The 20,149-nt window shown below is 50.7% G+C and overlaps 1 protein-coding gene across 7 annotated transcripts; it reads right to left on the bottom strand.

The window, feature by feature from the left end:
• Positions 1-10,384: 10,384 nt before the first annotated feature.
• Positions 10,385-19,377, bottom strand: H3-3A (H3.3 histone A). 7 transcript variants are annotated; one of them, XM_082704145.1, is made up of 5 exons: positions 19,309-19,377; positions 18,988-19,064; positions 17,289-17,439; positions 15,909-16,062; positions 10,385-10,879 (listed from the first exon to the last, which is right to left on the bottom strand). In XM_082704145.1, exons 3-5 carry the CDS (start codon positions 17,414-17,416, stop codon positions 10,751-10,753), a joined length of 411 nt encoding a protein of 136 aa, XP_082560271.1. In that variant the 5' UTR covers positions 17,417-17,439; positions 18,988-19,064; positions 19,309-19,377; the 3' UTR covers positions 10,385-10,750. The 7 variants fall into 7 exon arrangements, with proteins under 7 accessions (XP_082560271.1, XP_082560272.1, XP_082560273.1 ...); XM_082704146.1 differs by having other exon boundaries at positions 19,305-19,368; XM_082704147.1 differs by lacking the exon at positions 19,309-19,377 and having other exon boundaries at positions 17,289-17,434; positions 18,988-19,124.
• Between the last annotated feature and the right edge of the window lie 772 nt (positions 19,378-20,149).

Raw genomic sequence — 20,149 nt, forward strand, 5'->3', positions numbered from 1 at the left:
CTCTGTCAAATAAATAAATAAAATCTTAAAAAAAAAAAAAGTTCCCATCAGGGACACCTGGCTGGCTCAATTGGAAGATCACACAGGGTTGTGAGTGTGAACCCCACACTGGGTGTAGAGATTACATAAAACATTAAAAAGAAAGAAAGAAAGAAAGAAAGAAAGAAAGAAAGAAAGAAAGAAAGAAAGAAAGAAAGAAAGAAACCCATCACACATCCTTTCCACTATCAGGGGCCCCAAATGAGTCACGTGTCCCTGCCCTGAGCTGTCCAACTGAGGCAACTGTGTGAGCGGCATTGTCCTAAGCCTCACTGTCCACCTGGAAAGCCCTGACGGGAGGCAGCTTTCCCATAGCTCATGGGCAGTGTGGGGATGAGTGGCAGGTGCTGTGGAAAGGGAGGACGGGTACACTGAGAATGTCACCGCACTGTCACCAAGGGTGATATGGGTATAAGTGTCCCTGTACGAAACCACCCCAAAATTGCTGGCACAAAGCAAGCATTTTTCTTTGATGCAGACGGTTTCCATGGGGCAGGATTTGGGAAAACACACAAAACCAAAAAACAACAATGGGGCAGTTTGTTTTTAGTCCAGGGTGTCTGGGACTTCAGGCTGGGATGGGGGGGGGGGGACTAGAATCACGTGAGCCTCTGTCACCCATACACCCGGTCACAGGGCTGTTGCTGGAGCCTCCTGGCAGCGCCGATTCCCCGGGAGGGCGTCAGATTTCCTAAGGTGGCTCTGGTTCCAGCTCACCACTTGGCTGCCCTGTCACCCTCTGTAGCGCGGGGTCGCGTCTGCAGCCTTCCGCTGACCATATGAGAGTCGTAAACCTGTCCGGATACAAGGGGACAGTAACTAGACTCCCCACTCTTGATGGGGGGGTGGCAATGTTCTGGAAAAGCATCATGGTGGCAAGTACGCCCAGTATCCCTCAGGCCCCACTGTGCCTGTCCTGGCCCCTTGTCCCCTGGAGGTGTGTGTCCCTGAGGGCACCCCCACAGCGCTCTGGGTTCTGAAGACAACGTCAACATGAAAACTTCTCATTTTCAATCTCAAGTATTGATTTTACTTCTACACAAGAAAAAAATAGAATTAGCCTGCCACAGACACCATTGTTAAAAGTGAGGTTGCATTAATTTAGGTAAAATATAGTGAGTAGTGAGTCTATTTATTTATTTTAAGATTTTATTCATTTGAGAGAGAGCCCAACAGGGCAATGGGTGGGGAGGAGCAGAGGAATAGGGAGAAGCAGGCTCCCCGCTGAGTGGGGAGACTGACAGGAGGCTCCATCCCAGGACCCTGGGATCACGACCTGAGCAGAAGGCAGATGCTTTACCGACTGAGCCACCCAAGTGCCCGTGAATCAGTTTAAAGAAATACGTTAGGTGAGGACCAGAGCAAGCATGAGACATGTTTGCAACACGGGCAGGTGCTGGAGGACGTCTCCGGGAAGCACCAGGAGGAGAACCACAGTGTGGACCCCGCGGGCTTTGGAGCAAAGCCCTGTGTTTCTGCAGAACGCCGTTCTTCTGGCTTTGTTCCATCTGGGTCCCCGGTGGAAGTCGGGTGTGTGACTGGGGCTCACCGAGTGGCCATGCCTCCTGACCAGGACACAGGATGGGGCCGCACAGCACACACCTCCTTTCACGTAGAATGCACTGAGATTGGGCCTCAGTGAGTTCTGAGGGCACAAGTAAGTGGTGTGAGCAGGCAGCTCACATGCCTTCCACAGAGACTCTGGCTTCCTTACCCCCTTCCTCCCCTAATCCTAGAACCTCATAGAAAATTCCTGTGAGCAGCTGACTGGCAGGAAAGAATTCAGGTCCTGTTTACAGATGATTCTGCACGATATGCTGGCCCTGACGGACCGTGGACACCTGGAGCCTCCCACCCCAGTCCAGGGAGGCCCCGAAGGACAGTGGTCAAGGAGATTCTCCCCACTTGGCAGGACCTGGGCCCAGGTAACCAAGCGGCACCCCCTCACCAGTGCTCATGGTGGCACCCATGATGTATGTGCCCGCTGTGGGCCTGAGCAGGGGGCCTAGCCTGCCAGCCACCCAGCAGCAGGCAGATTGCACAGGACCATTCCCATTGTGAAAGATTCTGGATTCAGAACCGACCTTCCTGCCCTCAAGGTGTCTGCCACCACTGCCATGCCTGGGCTGGCCTTACTGGCTGTGCTGACATTCCATGCAACATGCGGCTTCTGATCAAGGATGTCATGTCACATCAGAAACACAGCCGCAAAGCATGGTGCCCATGGAATTAACTGGTCTAACCATATATCTTCTCACTCAGAAGCAGCTGACCTATTGGCTGGTAGAATGACCCAGTTATGGGGCCTGTGGGGAGTCACCACAGTGAGGGGATGGGCTTTTGTCTTCCTGGATCCAGCGGAGGCCACCATATGGCCCTGTCTCTCCCACAGGGCGAGAATCCAGAATCCAGTGGGCCTCGGAAGGAGTGTGGCTGCTGTCACACCTGACACCCCACTCCTGGTCCCCACATTGGTCAGGAGACAGAAACCACAGCAGCTGTTGCAACAGAGAACTTTGATTTTTTTTTTTTTTTAAAGATTTTATTTATTTATTTGACAGAGAGAAATCACAAGTAGTCGGAGAGGCAGGCAGAGAGAGAGAGGGAAGCAGGCTCCCTGCTGAGCAGAGAGCCCGATGCGGGACTCGATCCCAGGACCCTGAGATCATGACCTGAGCCGAAGGCAGCGGCTTAACCCACTGAGCCACCCAGGCGCCCCCAGAGAACTTTGATTTTAAAGGGTTATTATGAATGTTTAGTGTGTAAGAAAAACATGTTAACTAGTAACTGAACAAGTCAGGAGAAGACCATCCAGTGTTGTAAAGGCAGTAGCAGCTGGAAACAGCCTGCCTCCTCAGAAGCAGGGACTGTGAGGCTGCGGGACTTCTGGGAGTTTGAGTGCCCCTGTGTCTGAAAAAGGGGGATTGATGCCTAATTCTCAGGGTGCCTGTGATAAGGAGCAAGAAAACAGTGTGGCTGCTTGGCACATGGTGAAGATAATCCAGAACCTCTGTTCGCCCAGGATATGAAACCAAATACCCTCCTTTAACATGTCTGTCATCCGTTTGCAACACTAAGTTTCTGGAACTCTTGGGCTAAGCCATTGTTCTTCGTTTCCGGACAGTGGGACCACTGGCAGACTTCCGCCGAGCCCCCACCCCTGACCTGGCAGGGCAGCGGGAGGGAAGGAGGCTCTGGGGAGGTCCCAGGTAGAAGCTAGCTGAAATCCCTAAGAGAGGAGGTAGTGTCCTCTCTTTGGATGTGCCCTTTCCTTGGAAAAATTACCCTGCTCTGCTGAGGACCGCTTGAAGCGGCCTTCTCTCAGGTAGTTGCCAGGTGGGGGTAAAGTCTCTGATTTACTAAACGGTCCTGTTAAAACCTCAGGGCAAGGCCTTCTTGAAGGGGATACTTGTGCTGGGTTCCCCTCCACAGGCCTTCCCACGTCCCTTCTCCAGACCATGTGAGAAGCTGAGCAGGGCCTGTAAGGTGCCCAACCCAGCTCCCACCCATGCTCAAAGTCATCTAAATACCCGCCCACCTCTGGTGACCCCACGAGCTGGATTCTCCAACACTTGGGACTCCCTTTCCCATGGGGCAGCTCCTCAGGCCTTGCAGTGACCTCCCAGCTGATCTCTGCCACACTCCGCAGGACTGGTTCCTGAGCAAGACCTGATCCTGAAGCCTGGTGGGGTGTCTCCAGTCCTGCCATCCTCGAGGCCTTCGGGGATACAACCTGGCTGAGCGCTCAGCCCCAGCACCTTCCCTCCGCAGTGTCCAGAAGGGCGCGCCTCTGTTTGGGGACCTGGGAGGCCACCCCTTCATCCTTTCTTGCAGCTCCCAGCAGAGGCTGAGCCCTAGGTAAAGATAAGGCCAAAGCCTGAGGATTGCAGCCGGGCAAGTGGGGGGTGCAGGGGCTCCCCAGAGTGTCCCAGCTCTGCGGCCTGGTCACTCGGAGCCAGGTGCAGGCGGCTCGCCGGCGGGGCACGCGGAGGACGCGACGGCGGGGGTCCACGGGCGACCGGCGTCTCAGTTCCCGAAGAGGAGGAGGTTTTCTTCCTCCTCCTCGGGAAGCAGCTGAGCACTGCCCTGCTTTGTCTGCCCGGGGCCGCGTGCAGGCCTGCGGACGGCAGGATGGGCGGCACCTTCCGGGCCACGCATTCGGGCCGGGGTCCCAAACTCGGAGGCTGGATATGCTGCGGGAACAGCTAGGCCGCATCCCGCCCGGGAGGTTGAGGTCGCGGCGGGCGCAGCCGGGAATCGCGGCTGGGGCCTCGAGGCAGAACGAGGTCGGAGGGGCGTGGCCGGGGCCCGGCGGGAACACGAGGGGCGTGGTCTTAGAAGGCGACTTCTCCCGACACAGTAAGGGAGGGCGCGGCGGGACTCCGAGAGGCGTGGTCTTGGAAGACGTGATCTGACAGAGGCGTGGTCACAGAGGGTGTCCGAAGTTCCCGAGGGGTACGGTATTGGAAAACGTGACCTGGGAGGGGCGGGATTAAGGAGGGTGTGTTCTTGAGGGGGCGTGGTCACAGGGCACAGGGGGCGGAGCTAGATTTCATGAGGGGCGTGGTCCTGGGAGAACTCGCTCCGGGAAGGGCGTGGTCAGGGAAGGGAGGGGATAACCCCGAAGGGGCGTGGTCTGAGGGTGCGCGAGAACCGGTGGGCGTCGTCCTGGTGGGCGCGGCGGTATCCCGAGGGGTGTAGCCTGGCGGCCGCCGCTAGAACCGGCGGGGCGAGGGGCGGAGCAAGTAACGAGGGGGCGAGGAGTGGGGCGAGGAGTGGGGCGGGGCGAAGGGGCGGCTAGGGCTGGGGGCTGGCCCGCTCGGGGGCTCGGTGTGGAGGTCTCCTGTGCCAGAGGGAGGGGAGTGGAGAGGAGGGGAGAGGAGGCCCCAGGGGAGAGAGGTCCTGAGGCGCTCCCAGAAGAGTGCGGGAGCGACAGCAGGGCACAGGGGCGACGGGCTGGGCTCGAGGGGCGTGAAGGACGGGCGTCCCAGAGCTGAGGCGGACGGGACCCCGGGGGACCCCCGTCCGGTCCCAGCTGCCCCAGTGTCGGCTGTGCGCCGAGCATTCCTCGCGCGTCCCCAGACGTCCTCCAGTCACTACGCTCAGTTTTGCCTCGCCAGCCCCATCTCTGTGATTAGCATTAAAACGTTTTCATCCCCTCGGAACCTCAAGGTGGAGAGGTACTACCTGGAACCCCAGGGTTCACGTACAGTGTTTATTATACATCTTTAAAATGCTCACTCCTGGGGGTGCCTAGCCGGTTCTATCGGTGGCGGACCCCGCTCTGGGAGTAGAATTAGTTAAATAAATAAACTCAAAACAAAATGCTCACTCCTAAGCCACATGAAATCACCTCCTGTTGCTCCAGTGGTCCCTGTATTTCAGACTGGTAAACAGGCTCGTGGAGGTTACCTGTCCTGCTGGAGGTTAGGGGATAGGCCAAGCTAATGTCCTCCCTGACGCCTCAGTTGCCCACGTTGGTGACAGCGCAGGGATGCAGCCTGGGGGTCCAAGCAGGCTGATTCTCGCGAAGCAGAACCACGGCCCCAGGATGGGTCCAAGCCTGGAGCAGGGCTGGGCAGGGGAGGTGGAGATCCCTTGCTGTCTCTGCGGTGCACGCATCGACAGCCGGCCGCGGGTTCCTCAGGAGAACCACACGGGAGACAGCAGGTGTTCTGCAATCAGTACAGCCTTACTGGGCTGTAAACAGGTGAGGAGCAGAGTCAGATATATGGTGCCCCACTCTCCTTAATTTTTTTTAAATTTTATTTATTTGGGGGCGCCTGGGTGGCTCAGTGGGTTAAACCTTTGCCTTTGGCTCATGTCATGATCTCAGGGTCCTAGGATTAAGTCCTGCATTGGGCTCTCTGCTCAGCAGGGAGCCTGTCTCTCCCTCTCTCTCTGCCTGTCTTTAAAGATTTTTTAAAATCTTTAAAAATTTTTTAAAAATTATTTGACAGAGAGAGAGGCGCTGATGAGCAGGGGGATCGGAGAGGCAGAGGGAGAAGTAGGCTCCCCATGAGCAGGGAGCCAGATGCAGGGCTCTATTCCAGGACCCTGGGATCATGACCTGAGCCAAAGGCAGATGCTTAACCCACTGAGCCACCCAGGTGCCCCCAGAACCTGAACTCTTAGCCATGAAGTTAGACTACAAATAATTACTGCCTTTAAATATATATATATATATATATATATATATATATATATATATTCTCATTGCTTAGAACTTTCCAAAATACATTTAATGATAGTGATGAAGAAAAGTCTTTACAATGACTTTAAGAGAATGCCTGTTACCTAGGGTTTCACTACTACTGTTACTGATTTGACTCACTTTATCACTGATAAAGCAATGCCCACCTGATCCTGTTTCTTTTAGGGACCAAGGCTTAATGGCATAAGAAGATCACTATCCAGGGATGCCTGGTGGCTCAGTTGATTAAGGTCATGATCTCAGGGTCCTGGGATCAAGTCTCCTGTCAGGCTCCTTGCTCAGGGGGAGCCTGCTTCTCCCTCTGCCTGCCACTCCCCCTGCTTGTGCGCACGCTTTCTCTGTCAAATAAATAAAATCTTTTTTTTTTTTAAGATTTATTTATTTGACAGACAGAGATGGCAAGTAGACAGAGGCAGGCAGAGAGAGAGAGGAGGAAGCAGGCTCCCCGCTGAGCAGAGAGCCCGATGTGGGGCTCGATCCCAGAACCCTAAGATCATGACCTGGGCCGAAGGCAGAGGCTTAACCCATTGAGCCACCCAGGAGCCCAGGAGTCACACAGGGGGGTCATGCAACTAAATTATTTTAAGTGGGGAGTGACCTGAAATGACTTATTTTAAGATTTTTATTTATTTATTTGATAGAGAGAGATCACAAGTAGGCAGAAGGCAGGCAGAGAGAGAGGGGGAAGCAGGCTTCCCACTGAGCAGAGAGCCCGATGTGGGGCTCGATCCCAGGACCCTGAGATCATGACCCGAGCTGAAGGCAGAGGCTTAAACCACTGAGCCACCCAGGCGCCCCTGAAATGACTTATTTTAGAAGTGTTTTTCTGGGGGCTGTGGTAAGGGGCCCGAGGGGGTCAGATGGGGCTGCTGCAGACGGACTGATGGAGGATGTTGGGGGTGGGAGTGGGGGTGGGGAGGGCCAGGGAGGGGGCAACCTGTACAAGGACATGAGAGGCATTCAGAGCCAAGTTTTGGTTGCACTTCTTTAGATTAAGAATCAATAGGATTTAGGGGCGTGTGGGTGGCTCAGTGGGTTAAAGCCTCTGCCTTGGGCTCAGGTCATGATCCCAGGGTCCTGGGATTGAGCCCCACATCGGGCTCTCTGCTCAGCAGGGAGCCTGCTCCCCCCTCTCTGTGCCTGCCTCTCTGCCTACTTGTTATTTCTGGCAAATAAATAAATAAATAAATAAATAAATCTTAAAAAAAAAAAAAAAGAATCAACAGGATTTAATGGAGGTGAGAGAGAGGGAGGAATTCAGGGGGCTGCTTGAGACTCAACAGATGGGGAGGCAGGCTGAGGGTTTTCTGGGGATTTCTATAGTCTGCCCTCATCCCCCAGTCCCAGTTTTGTCTTTTTTCTGATGCTTGCGCTGTCAGGACTGGCCTTCATTTCTGGCACTCCCAGGAAAATGAGCGACTCTTCTATTGCTCTCAGAGCGCAGAGAGTGGGAATTGAAGAGCAAGGTCTGGGATTTAGTCCCCTGGGAGGCACAGTCCATGTCCTCCGTGAACTGGGTGGCCGTGGCCACGTTTCTTCAGGGGTAAGATCAAAAAACTACTATGCACATAGTATATACCTGTACTAATAACAACCCCCCCGGGGTGCATGGGTATCTTGGTTAGTGGAGCATCTGTCTTCGGCTCAGGTCATGATCCTGGGGTCCCAGGATGGAGCGCCTTGCTGGGCTCCTGCTCAGCAGGGAGACTGCCTCTCCTTCTACCTCTCCCCCTCCTCACATGGGTGTGCACTCTCAAATAAAATCCTTAAAAAAAATAATCCCGTTTCATTACCTCATTTTTAAGTAGGAATTAATCTTCTACTTCATAGTGTATGTGCTGCCGAAGCGAGCACTCACCTACTTCATAGGAATAGAATACATGTCAAATGTTAACAGATCACAGAATATTGAGTCAAGCTCATTACAATGGCCAGATATTTGTGTGTGACGAGTGCCAACTTCATGTGTTTTGTCCCCATTTTTTCTAAATGTTCCCATTTTGTCACATACAACGTATTATGTTAGTACCTCAACAGTGAACGGCTAAGTGCTTTTTTTTTTAAAGGTTTAAGAATTTTTAAGATTTTATTTACTTTTGGGCACCTGGGTGGCTCAGTGTGTTAAGGCCTCTGCCTTTGGCTCGGGTCATTGTCCGGGGGTTCTGGGATCGAGCCCCGCATCGGGCTCTTTGCTCCGCGGGGAGCCTGCTTCCTCTTCTCTGCCTACTTGTGATTTGTCTGTCAAATTAAAAAAAAAAAAAGATTTTAGGGGTGCCTGGGTGGCTCAGTGGGTTATAGCCTCTGCCTTCAGCTCAGGTCATGATCTCAGGGTCCTGGGATCGAGCCCCGCATCGGGCTTTCTGCTCAGTGGGGAGCCTGCTTCCTCCTCTCTCTCTGCCTACTTGTGATCTGTCAAATAAATAAAATCTTAAAAAGATTTTATATACTTTTATTGGACAGAGAAAGACCACAAGTAGGCAGAGAGAGAGGGGGAAGCAGGCTCCCGCTGAGCAGAGGGCCCGATGCGGGGCTCGATCCCAGGACCCTGAGATCATGACCTGGGCCGAAGGCAGAGGCTTAAGCCATTGAGCCACCCAGGCGCCCCAAAGTGCTCCTCATTTAAAATGAATGGTTACCATACCCATTTCATGGGGAAACACAAATATGTAACAGGTTTTTTAGTTCAGAGTTTTAGAGCAAAATTTAGTACAGATTCTAAGTGAGCTTAAGTCAAAGGATGTCTACCCTATTGGAGACACCCGCTTTCCCTAGTGAGGTTTTCATAAATGGGCCCTATCATCTGTCCCTTTGCACTGCAAAGCGTGAACTGGGGAAATTCATGGAAAACTGGCTTTTGGGGTGCAAACTGGCTGGCTCAGTGGAGCACATGACTCTTGGTCTCGGACTTGAGGGTTCACACTTACTTAAAAAAACAAAACCCTTTTTGTACTTTGTACTGCAATGAGCACTCTGGCCAGTACCCCGAAGTCATACCAGCTCCTGCCTGACGTTTACACAAAGGATTGCACTAAAAACTACAATCCCATGTCAAGGAGTTAGAAACAGCCTCTAGAACGAATTTTCTAATTCTCTCATAGATTTTTGATGAATATAAAAATGCAGTTACTGTTAAAAAAGAGCCCAGGAGCAGGATGAGCAGCTCCATGTTCTACCCTATTGACTGGGAGTTCTCTGCCCATTGATTACCTAATTCGACTTGGTTTCTAGAGCGGCTTCATGCACTCAAACGTTACAACTAATGTCAGTCCATTAAGGGATGTTACAGGCTCTGAAAGGCTTATTACCCACATTTCACACTTATCAGTCCAATGCTAAATGAGACGGTACTCAGAGTGAACTGCTGCTGCTTGATCAGTAACTTCCGGGTTAATACACAGCATCTTCGAAGAGCCACATCCCCAATGCACTAATTTTTGAGTTTAAAACTTATTGTTACATTTGCATTTAAACTGCCATTGAACATTCAAAGTTTAATAGTATAGTCATGTTTATAAATGTACCTTCACTAGTTACTTAGATTGGACTATTTCCACAGGATTCTTCTGTTGGCCGGCTAGTTTTGGGAATTATTGGTTTAGGAAAGAACATACCGAAAGAGTTGAGATCTGGTTTTCACAAATAGATTTACTCTGCAAATTTTATTTTTCTAAGCTCTTACTTCTAAGTGTTCTCTGCATCCAACGTGGGGCTTGAACTCATGACCCCAAGATCAAGAGTGCCATGCTCTTCCAACTGAGCCAGCCAGGGGCCCCCAGTCTCTGCCGATTTTCAATCAGGAGGAAAGCCAGGAGCTCCGGGTCCCTTCCCACGCAAAACTTCTTTCCGCATCTCGTCAACAGCCTTGTCTCAGACAGAAGGTGACGAAACACCTGATGATACTAAACTGACTTTTAATATGGAAATTTCAAGTGGCTTAACTCTACGGCCAAGGTGGATAATAAAGACCAAAAGCAGGTATAGTTTAATGTATTTTAATAGCAAACTTACAGGAACAGCACAGAAGACAGACAACATTAAAAACATGTACTTGCATGTAGGACAACTCAGTTAGAAAAGTATAGCGAATGGATGGATCTACTGTATGATAAAAATGCTACAAACACCATTTAGTTGCCGTCAATAAGAAATTTACTTGTTTTAAAAAAATCCAAATGCTGGCATTGTCCAGAAAAATTTAACAGGTTTATTTATAATTGTTATAAAGTTGAACTGCTGAAACGTGTTCACTGAAACATTTTGACTTGCATTAATGCTTTATATGTCCCCGCATTTATATTAAAAATTCACACACAAATGAAAATGGAAAAACTGCCAATACCTGATTTCTGTCCCCTAGTTTTCCACTTGCAATCATATACTTAGGTACCTTTTGACCCCATGGAAAAAAAATATCTAACATTCAGAACTACCAATAACAGGAAGAAGAGAATTTTTTTTTTTTTTTAAAGAATGAAATGTTTTCCATCATGTGGATTCTTAAGCACGTTCTCCACGTATGCGGCGCGCTAGCTGGATGTCTTTTGGCATAATTGTGACACGTTTGGCATGGATAGCACACAGGTTGGTGTCTTCAAAGAGGCCCACCAGATAGGCCTCACTTGCCTCCTGCGAAGGAAGGAGAAGAAATTAACACCATTAGACCAACAGTTAAGATGTGTCTGCATCAGTTAAAATGATGAGGTCTCTGAACCCTCTGAAAACCTTCTTCAGGTGATGTGGCCCGTGTTACTGATGCTTCCATGTAAACAGTCTTGCAGCTCTGTCCCGATGTTGATGAATGGAGAAAAGCTCAAGTTTAGAAATCTTCATCCAACTACACCGAAGTCAAATGATTGGATTACTAAGAAAGTTTAGACTTTTCTAATATTTAACATGTGATTTCTATAAACTGAAAGGTCTTAAGGAGATCCAACTTAACCCAAGAAATCCCATTTAAACATAAAGATCCTCTCCTTGTCCTTTCAGTGATAAAGGAAATCCTGTATCCAATCCAAAGTAATAGTCCTTCCTCTTCACCAGTGCCCTCCTTATTCTGAACCCCAGCCACACTCCAGTATCCACCTGACCCCTGCCTTGCCAATAATCCATTACAGCTGACCACTGGCTCCCATACATGGTCTCCATCTACCTTTCCCCTTTTATACCTCAGAGTTTGATCCCATGAGGACTATGGGTCCCAGAACATACTATATCTGTGTCTCGCTGGCAGACTTTGACATATTTGGCCTAGATGTGCCCCCTTCCAGGTAGATGTACCTTCCTCTGTGCACCCCAATCTTGACCCTCTAGTTTTTCCCAGTACACTTAAGGATTCCTCAAAGGCACTCTCTTATCTCTACCAGTGCTCACCGGGTGCGTGCCATAGGAACTATTCCCAGACATTTGGCATGGGAAGAGAAAAAGAGGAGCTTCTACCTGTAATTAACTCTTAACTGTTTGTCTACCTTCCAGCTGCGTGGATGGGGAAGCGTCCTTCAGCTGAGGCTGTAATATCTGCTTACTCATTCTGGAACACGGCCTGTTGTCACCAACCCTGGGCATCAACCCTGCGGTGCTAGTGGACGCCGAGCACGAAATGAGCTTATTTGGCCCTGTCTCCTCCTCCATAGGAAGTTATTTCTCTGTTCAAGATTCTCAGGAAAAGGAGTGTCTGGGTAGCTCAGTGGGTTAAACCCTCTGCCTTCCGCTCAGGTCATGATCCCAGGGTCCTGAGATCGAGCCCCACATTGTGCTCTCTGCTCAGCAGGGAGAGCCTGCTTCCCTTCCTCTCTCTCTGCCTACTTGTGATCTCTGTCAAACAAACAAATAAAATCTTGAAAAAAAAAAAAAAAAAAAAAAAAAAAAAGGATACTCAGGAAAAAACAGGTTTTTATAGTTCTGATTTTTGTCCTAATAAGAATTTTCCATTGTGGCATCTTGAGGCCATGATAAACTACAACGGCACACACCAACTACTTGAGCAATTGAGGCCTCCTGTGCTACACAATACACAAGCTATATAGATGGGAACGGCCAGACTGGCTTTTCACAAACATCTGATTTTGCAACAAAACTCCTGAGATTTGCTTTTTTGCTCTTATGCCTTTCTTCTATAAAAATGTTTGATCCAAATTTTACCACCTCTACGTGTTTTTCTACTGCAATTCGTTAAGGAGTTCAAATCTTATTTACCCATTAAAGCCTAGCTCAAGACTTCCGTGAGGGTAGCCATGAACTCCTAATTCCTTAGTACTCCTGGGCCTCGTATACCAGCCACCTTTTTTTTTTTTTTAAAGCTTATTTATTTATTTATTTGACACAGAGAGAGAGAGAGAGAATATCACAAATAGGCAGAGAGAGGAAGAGAAGCAGGCTCCCTGCTGAGCAGAAAGCCATGCTGCCAAAGGCAGAGCCTTTAACCCACTTAGCCACCCAGGTGCCCCCACCAGCCATCTTTTAATGTAAGTTACTTAACAATCTCATGATGGTCAACAAATACTTACTTATTTTAAAAAATCCAACCCTAATTAAGTTTGCAACCTTTATGTAATGTAAACATTCCAAAGAATGTGTTAACAGCCAAAGACCTCATCCGGGGATTCGTTCTTCGGATGTTTTAAGAAACAGGTACAAAGTCTGGAAAACACAGCATCCTATTGACTGCTCTAACAGGTTCACAACGCATATCAGATACCAGAATGATGTTCCTCAGGAAAGATACCAGTTTAAGTCTGTTCCCCCCAGTATCACTGCACGATGACCCGCATCTGGAATGCTCTTGCAAATTGTAGCACTATGAGGCACTACATGGACATGTCAGCAATAGGCCCTGCGATTCTGAGAGCACTGCAGAGTGCTAGGATCTAGATGCCCTGCTACTAGTCCAATGAGGCCCACGGCAGCCTGGGGCTCCCACCGCAGTCTTAGAACCTGGCTACTGCTGGTCTTACAGGCCTGTGTCTGCTCAGCTCTGGGCCAAGTACTGCATACTGACAGGGGACTGGACCATGACCTTACTTCCAATTCTGTCACACCGGCCCTAAGGTCTCCTAAACATTAAGGCTGTAATGGGAATTAAAGACCGCCCTGTAAATTTACAGCCCAACAAACACCATTTTCGGATAATAGCAAAAGAAAAAACATCTCACACTGCAAGGAAAGGCTCATTTACAGCATCCTGAGTAAAGTCAAGGTTCCTCCACCATTTCAAAACACCGAGATCTGTATTTCTAACACAAGGATACCTTAGTCCAAACTCTCAGACGTTAAAGGCAAAAGTTGAACTTTAAGTCCATCAACTCCTGAGTATCTTGTGGCAGAGGCAGACTGATTCCCCCACCCTGCGCCTGCACCACTGCCCCTCTCATTTAGCTTTGTCAGGCAAGTTGTCAACTGTGTGATTCTGAAGCCAGAAACACAAACCTCTGGCATTTTGTTTTCACCACTCTCTTCTATTACTTTATTTCCATTAGCAAATTCTTCATCTCCATGTCTTTAAGAAACCTGAAGTGTGGGACGCCTGGGTGGCTCAGTTGGTTAAACAGCTGCCTTCGGCTCAGGTCATGATCCCAGCGTCTTGGGATCGAGTCCCACATCGGGCTCCTTGCTGGGTGGGGAGCCTGCTTCTCCCTCTGCCTCTGCCGCCACTCCCCCTGCCTGTGCTCACTCGCTCTCTCACAAATAAAATATTTAAAAAACAAAACAAAACAAGAAAAACAACCCCCCCAAAAAACCTGAAGTGTATGTATAATAAACACATGCACAAAAAACTAAAAAGTTCCTCTTTCCAGTAAAGACCTAACTGAGAAGAGTACCAGAGGCAGCAGAGGCAAACATTTTGCTTAAAACCAACACAACCACACTTACTAATGTAGGACACACCCCTTAGTCCAGGGATAATGGAAGTTTACACATGAATTAAAAAGACATAGCCTTCTACACAGATTGTTTAGTCATTTCAATTTACCAGGCACCACCACTGACAGGTAAACTCAGACATGTGGGACTCCCAAGGATAACATGTTCTTTTTTTTTTTTTTTTTTAAAGATTTATTTATTTATTTGACAGAGAGATTACAAGTAGGCAGAGAGGCAGGCAGAGAGAGAGAGGAGGAAGCAGGCTCACTGCTGAGCAGAGAGCCCAATGCGGGACTTGATCCCAGAACCCTGAGATCATGACCTGAGCCGAAGGCAGCGGCTTAACCCACTGAGCCACCCAGGCGCCCAAGGATAACATGTTCTTGAAGTGGACCCCCGCTAACTAGAAAACAGGACTAGCAACTCTTTATCAAATGCTTGTCACTCTCAGTGATGTCTCTAGTTAAAAACAGAGTGGCTAAAATGTGATTTGCAATTGTAGTAATCCATGAGACCTTAAGATAATCAGAATATAAAAACAGAAAAAGAAAATAGTTTTAAGTCACAACACTGGAAGGTTTTAGTAGTTTGAAATGTCAGTAATTTCCATTCATTGAGAATCTAATGGATGCTCACTCCTGGAATCCACCAATCAAATGAAGCCCAGACTAACCATAGAAACAGCTCAACCAATTGCCTTTCGGTAGAGAATCCACCTATCGAATCTTCCTCACATATAAAGCAAAACCTCGGCCCAGCAACAGCAGCCTTGAAAATCCTCCAATGGAGTCCACGTAGATGGTGGACCCTCCCCACCAGAGCTTCTGATCCACGTCTGTGGGGCCTAGCAATTGGCATTTTTAACCACCCCCAACCCCATGCTCTGCTGGAGGTGGCAGTCTTACCACACTTTGAGGTTCACTCATCTAAAGAAGGCCAAACACTATAAAATAGGTTACACTTTCCCAACTGATTTAATTACACCCTTACGCCTAATCAAGTATCTTCCTTGTGGGCATTTCACGTTTTAATCTTGGCACAAAACACAAGTATTTCAGATACATAACCACCTCTAAAACTCTATTTCTCAGAGTTCTGATCCCCTGGTGCTAATATTAAACTCAACAGCTTCCCATTGAAGTGGAAATCCGTAATCCTCTCTAGCTAACTACAAGTCCTGAAATCCCTGTCCCTTAACAGGCACAGTGTCATCTTGAAGCACACCTTTTCTTACGATCAGCCATCTAGTCCTAACTACCCGGTGCTGCTTCTACCTCAATCCTTTATTCTTTAGTCCGACCTGCTCCCCTGCCCAGACACTCTGTGGTCTCTGCTTGCACCTGCTTCTTCAGAGCCAGTAAGACATTCATTCTCCACCCTTTTGCAGTGGTCACTCTTTAAGGCTGATCAAAGCACAGACCTCTAGTCCGACGTCTTCAGAATGTCCTGAAGCACCCACAGACGAACAGAGCTATTTTCCACTTTCAGCATTGTTCTCCAGGCAACGTTTAAAATTTTAAAATGGTATATAGGCATGCACACTAGGCTGTGGCATCAAATGGGCTCAAATTAGGACTCTGTGACCCAAGTAGGTTCAAATGACATTTCTGTGTTCAAGGTCTGTATATGACCTTGAGCAACGTAACTTTTCTGACATCTCAAGGGTGATGTGAAGGTATCATCCATCTTACAGGCTTGTGACGACAGAATTCCATCAGCACATATGAAGATTCAGAAATGTTCTCGGTACCCAGCAGGGCAACCACCTCTAAAGCACCTTTCCCACCCGCCATTTTACCTGCAAAGCACCAATAGCTGCACTCTGGAAGCGCAGGTCTGTTTTGAAGTCCTGAGCAATTTCTCGCACCAGACGCTGGAAAGGAAGTTTGCGGATCAGAAGTTCAGTGGACTTCTGATAACGTCTAATTTCACGGAGTGCCACAGTACCAGGCCTTCAAACAAAACAATAAAAAACCCACGTTAAAGAAATAGTTACCAACTATATAAAAAACCTAAAAGGATAAGTGGTTAGCTTTAAAGAAATGCAGTCATTTTCCAAAAAATAAACCACCCATTTTCTGTTCTTTAGTTTCTGTGTAAAATCTCACTGATCAATCGGTGATGTAACTCTTCAAGCCTTTAAGAGTAATGACAATACCTTTAAAGCAAAAAGCATGGTATTAAAGTGGAGTCTTGGCAGGGAGTTTATTCAAGTCCCGCTCATCAACTTCGTCTATAACACAGACATGGCAGTAACTTCTGTTATTACTTGGGAGGGTGTTAGGACACTAATAAAAAGTCCCAGTTCAGACTCTTCTCAACTTGGTACAGAACTCCTCCCACCTACACCCTCGACTCTTCTAAAAGACCTACCAACGCCACACAATGAGCCTCATTTAAAATACTTGTCAATTTAAGTTTGATTCCCCAGAGTACGTTTGACTACTGCTCATCCCTCAGGAATGACTCCATTTGAACATTCACAGCTGTGCAGTACATCTTCACATGGAAGACGTTTTGTTCTTTTACTAAGTAACTGTCGACAAAAAATGTACCTCAAGTCTGACTTACTTTCTTCCATCGAATGAGCTTTTATTTTGGAATAACTATAAAATCATTTGCAGAGGCTAACTACGGACAACTTCTGCCCTCTAATGGCAGATGCCCTTAACAACACTGCTCGGGGTAGTTCAAAACCCACTGTGCTAGCAGAAGGAAATAAACCAATTCAACTAAATGAGGGGTGACAACTTTACTCAAACAAGACATGCCCCATCTTGGTTACTGGTGAAATAAGTTAGTATTAAAATGTGTCATTATACCAAAAGGGACAATGTCTACAGAAATACAGAAATGTATTTTAAAAATACTTTACTCTTTAAAAAATATTATTAACATAAGAAACTAAAGAAAATGTTACTCTACCCCATAAACTTTATTAGTGATTCAGTAAGTTTCCTCTGGGCAGTTTCAAAATGAAACGTTCCAATAAAACCCAACACTAAATTTTATATGTATATATTTTTCAAGGATTAGTAAATTTTCAAAATAGGAAAGACACGGGATTCCCTGAAGCAAAAATCCTGCTCATCCTACATCTTTTGCGTCTATTATATAAATACTGCTTCCTTGGACAGACTTTGTCCCACTAGTTCCTCTTTTTTTTTTTTTAAAGTACCTGTAACGATGAGGTTTCTTCACCCCTCCGGTAGAGGGCGCACTCTTGCGAGCGGCTTTTGTAGCCAGTTGCTTCCTTGGAGCTTTACCCCCGGTCGATTTGCGGGCAGTTTGCTTTGTACGAGCCATGGTACAGAAACCTCCTTACTTACCTACCAGCATTAAAAAACAAACATCATGTATGCAGCTACCAAACGTCCAAGTTATCCTGCCATTACTATCACCGCCCCCCCCCGAAAATCTGGAAATTATGACCGGTACAAAAAACAAAAAACAAAAAACCCAAAACAAAAACCTAAAAAACAAAAAACCAACCAAACAAAAAAAACCCAAAAAAACCCACACACACACACACAAAAACAATGTCCGTAATGTTATATAATTCGAAAGGGTGCTGATTACGTCTACCACCAAATAGGACTTCTTGAAACAAAACTAGTACTAGACGATTGTTAGCATTAACGCCAGTCATCTCTCAAAATGCCAAATCTGAGCGACAAACGGCAAAACAAAAAGACCCCTCACAGCCTCTGCTTCAATTTCTTTAATTAAAGCAGAAATTAGGAATGTCTGTAAACATCCGATCCCCGAACAAGTCAAAACGAAGCCACAAACCACAGAAAGGTCGAGTCAAATTTCAGTTTTTTGAAAAGGGGGGCTTTTAGCCCCCCCGCGCCCCCCCCCGCGGCTGCCCCCCAGTGCGCCCGGCAGCGCGCAGATCTCCGCAAATACCGGCCAACAGCCCCAGGGTCGCGTCTCTACAGCTCTCGAGGGCCGACAGGGCCGAGAGCGCCCACGGACGACCGTCCACAAAGCCCGGTCCCCGCGTCCGGCCCGCGGGGGCTCCGCGGCGACGTCCCCCGAGTGCCCGTAGCGGGGCTGGCAGCAGCGCTCGGGCCCCCGGCTGGGCCGCTCGGCCCGCGGAAACTTTCGGGCCCGGCCCCCGGCCCGGCTCCCAGACCCGAGCCAAATGCAAACAATCGCGCCGCCGACCCGCCGCCTCCCCGAACGCCCCACACACCGAAACGCTCCAAAATGCCCCGATCCCCTGCCACGTGCCGCCCTCCAAAATGCAAAAGTTTTTTTGCATTTCAAATGCATCAAGTTTCCGCTTCTCCAAAAAAGGCGAGAAAAATGTCCCTTGGCGAAAAACGCTCCCCCGGCCGTGAAACGGGGAAGAGAGAAACGGGGGAGAAAAATATGGTCGGTGACCAGAGAAGAGAGACAAGATGGTGAAGCTCAGCAACAACTGTGGGGAGGCAGCGAAAAGCGAGTTACCCCGGGGTGGGAAGCGGCGGCGATTTCCAGCCTTTTCCCGCCCGAAAACCGCGGCCCGGGGCCCGGGGGTGGCAGTTAAGGGGCCCGCGCGGGTCGTGGTGAGGGTCTGGGGTCCCGGGAAGGGGCGGCTTGCGGGATTTCGCCGAAGAAAGGGGAGCCCGGGGCGCGGGGAGGAGGGCGAGCGGCTCGGCGCCGCGGCGGCGGCTGCTGTTGGGCTGAGGCGGCGAGAGACGGGGGAGAGCCGCCGCCGCCGCCGCCTCGGGCCGAGGGAAACTCGCTCCTCACCGACGTTTCGGGCCAAAAAGTTTGCGGGCCGAGCCCGGAGGGGCCGCGGGGCCGTCCCCGCAGCGCCGGGGTTCGGCCCCGTGGCGGGCGGCGAGCGGGGCTCGGTCCCGGGAAGGCGGGCGGCCGGGGAAACTTACCCCCCTTCTCCTTCGGCTGGAGCTCGGCGAGCGAGAGGCGGCGCTGGCGTTGGCGAGCGACGGCGGCGCGGCGGCGGCTGCGAACACAATTGAAAGATGGCTGACACCGAGGCTAGCCCCCAACACACGCCGCCCCGCCCCCGCGCCGCGCGCCAGCCAATCACACACAATGGAGGGAAGGCTCGGCCCCGCCCCCGGCCCCCGCTTGCGCCCCGCCTCCGCCCCTCCCCCCGCGCGCCCGTTCGCTGGCGCGCGCTCGCCCCTCCCCCGCGCGCCGCCCGCTCCCTCCCCCCGGCCGCCTCGCGCCGAGTGTGTACAAACACAAAAGACGTGCCGGAGGGCCGCCTGCTCTCGCCTCGACTGCCGGCCGCTCGCTCGGCTGCCCGAGCGCCGCCGGCCCCGCTCCCGCGCCCGGCCGGTCTTCCCCACCCCCCACAATGCCCCCCGCCAGCCCCTCCCCCCCCGCGCGCCCACGTCATCCCGCGCCCAGAGCCCGGGGTCGGGGCGCCCAGGGGCGGTGGGGGAGGGGCGGCGGCCCGGGCGCGGCCGGTGAACGCCCGGCCTGCGGGCGGCGGCGGGGGAGGGCAGAGGTGGGGGAGGGGGCGCCCCGAGCAGCGACGGGGCGGAGGCCGGGGGCACCTCCCGGGACGCAGCCCGCAGGGGTTCCGGAGCTGGCCCGGCCCGCTAGCTCGCGCGCAACTTTCCCCGCAGGTGGCGGCGCGGGGCCGGACGCCTGACGCAAGATGGCTGTGCTCGGCGAGCCTGACAACAATGCTCGGCCGTCGCCTGCCGCCTGGGCCTCCGCCGCGCCGTGCGCCGGAACCGCCAGAGCGGGCGAGCTGGTGGCCGCGGTCCCCGGGCGCCCGGCGGCGGGGCGGGGATGCGGTCTGGGGCCGGTAGCCTTGAGCCGTGTTCCGTTCTCGCGCTCGGGGCCCCCGTCGCCCCCACGGTGCGTGCCCTGTACTTGGGAACCTGGGCCGACCCCGGACGGTCCCGCCGCCATGCGCGGCCTTCCAGGGAGCGAGCCCCGTGGCCAACCCGCGCACGGCGAATGGCGCTCGCTGCTGGGTGCATCTCGCTCGCGAACGGGGGCCTGAGACGGGTGGGGCCCTCGGGTGTCGGGGCGGAAAGAGAGCCGTCCAAGGTCACTTAAGGGAGCTGC

This window comes from Mustela nivalis (assembly GCF_964662115.1).
Source record: "Mustela nivalis genome assembly, chromosome: 16".
In the NCBI taxonomy this organism is placed as follows: Eukaryota; Metazoa; Chordata; class Mammalia; order Carnivora; family Mustelidae; genus Mustela; species Mustela nivalis.

Bases quoted from the DNA above. Each gene is read 5' to 3' on its own strand.
- H3-3A (XM_082704145.1), bottom strand. From the start codon at position 17,416: ATGGCTCGTACAAAGCAAACTGCCCGCAAATCGACCGGGGGTAAAGCT. The intron at 16,063-17,288 runs GTACTTTAAAAA...TTTTGTTTGAAG, and splicing joins AAGAAACCTCATCGTTACAG to GCCTGGTACTGTGGCACTCC. The intron at 10,880-15,908 runs GTAAAATGGCGG...CTTCCTTCGCAG, and splicing joins CAGCTATTGGTGCTTTGCAG to GAGGCAAGTGAGGCCTATCT.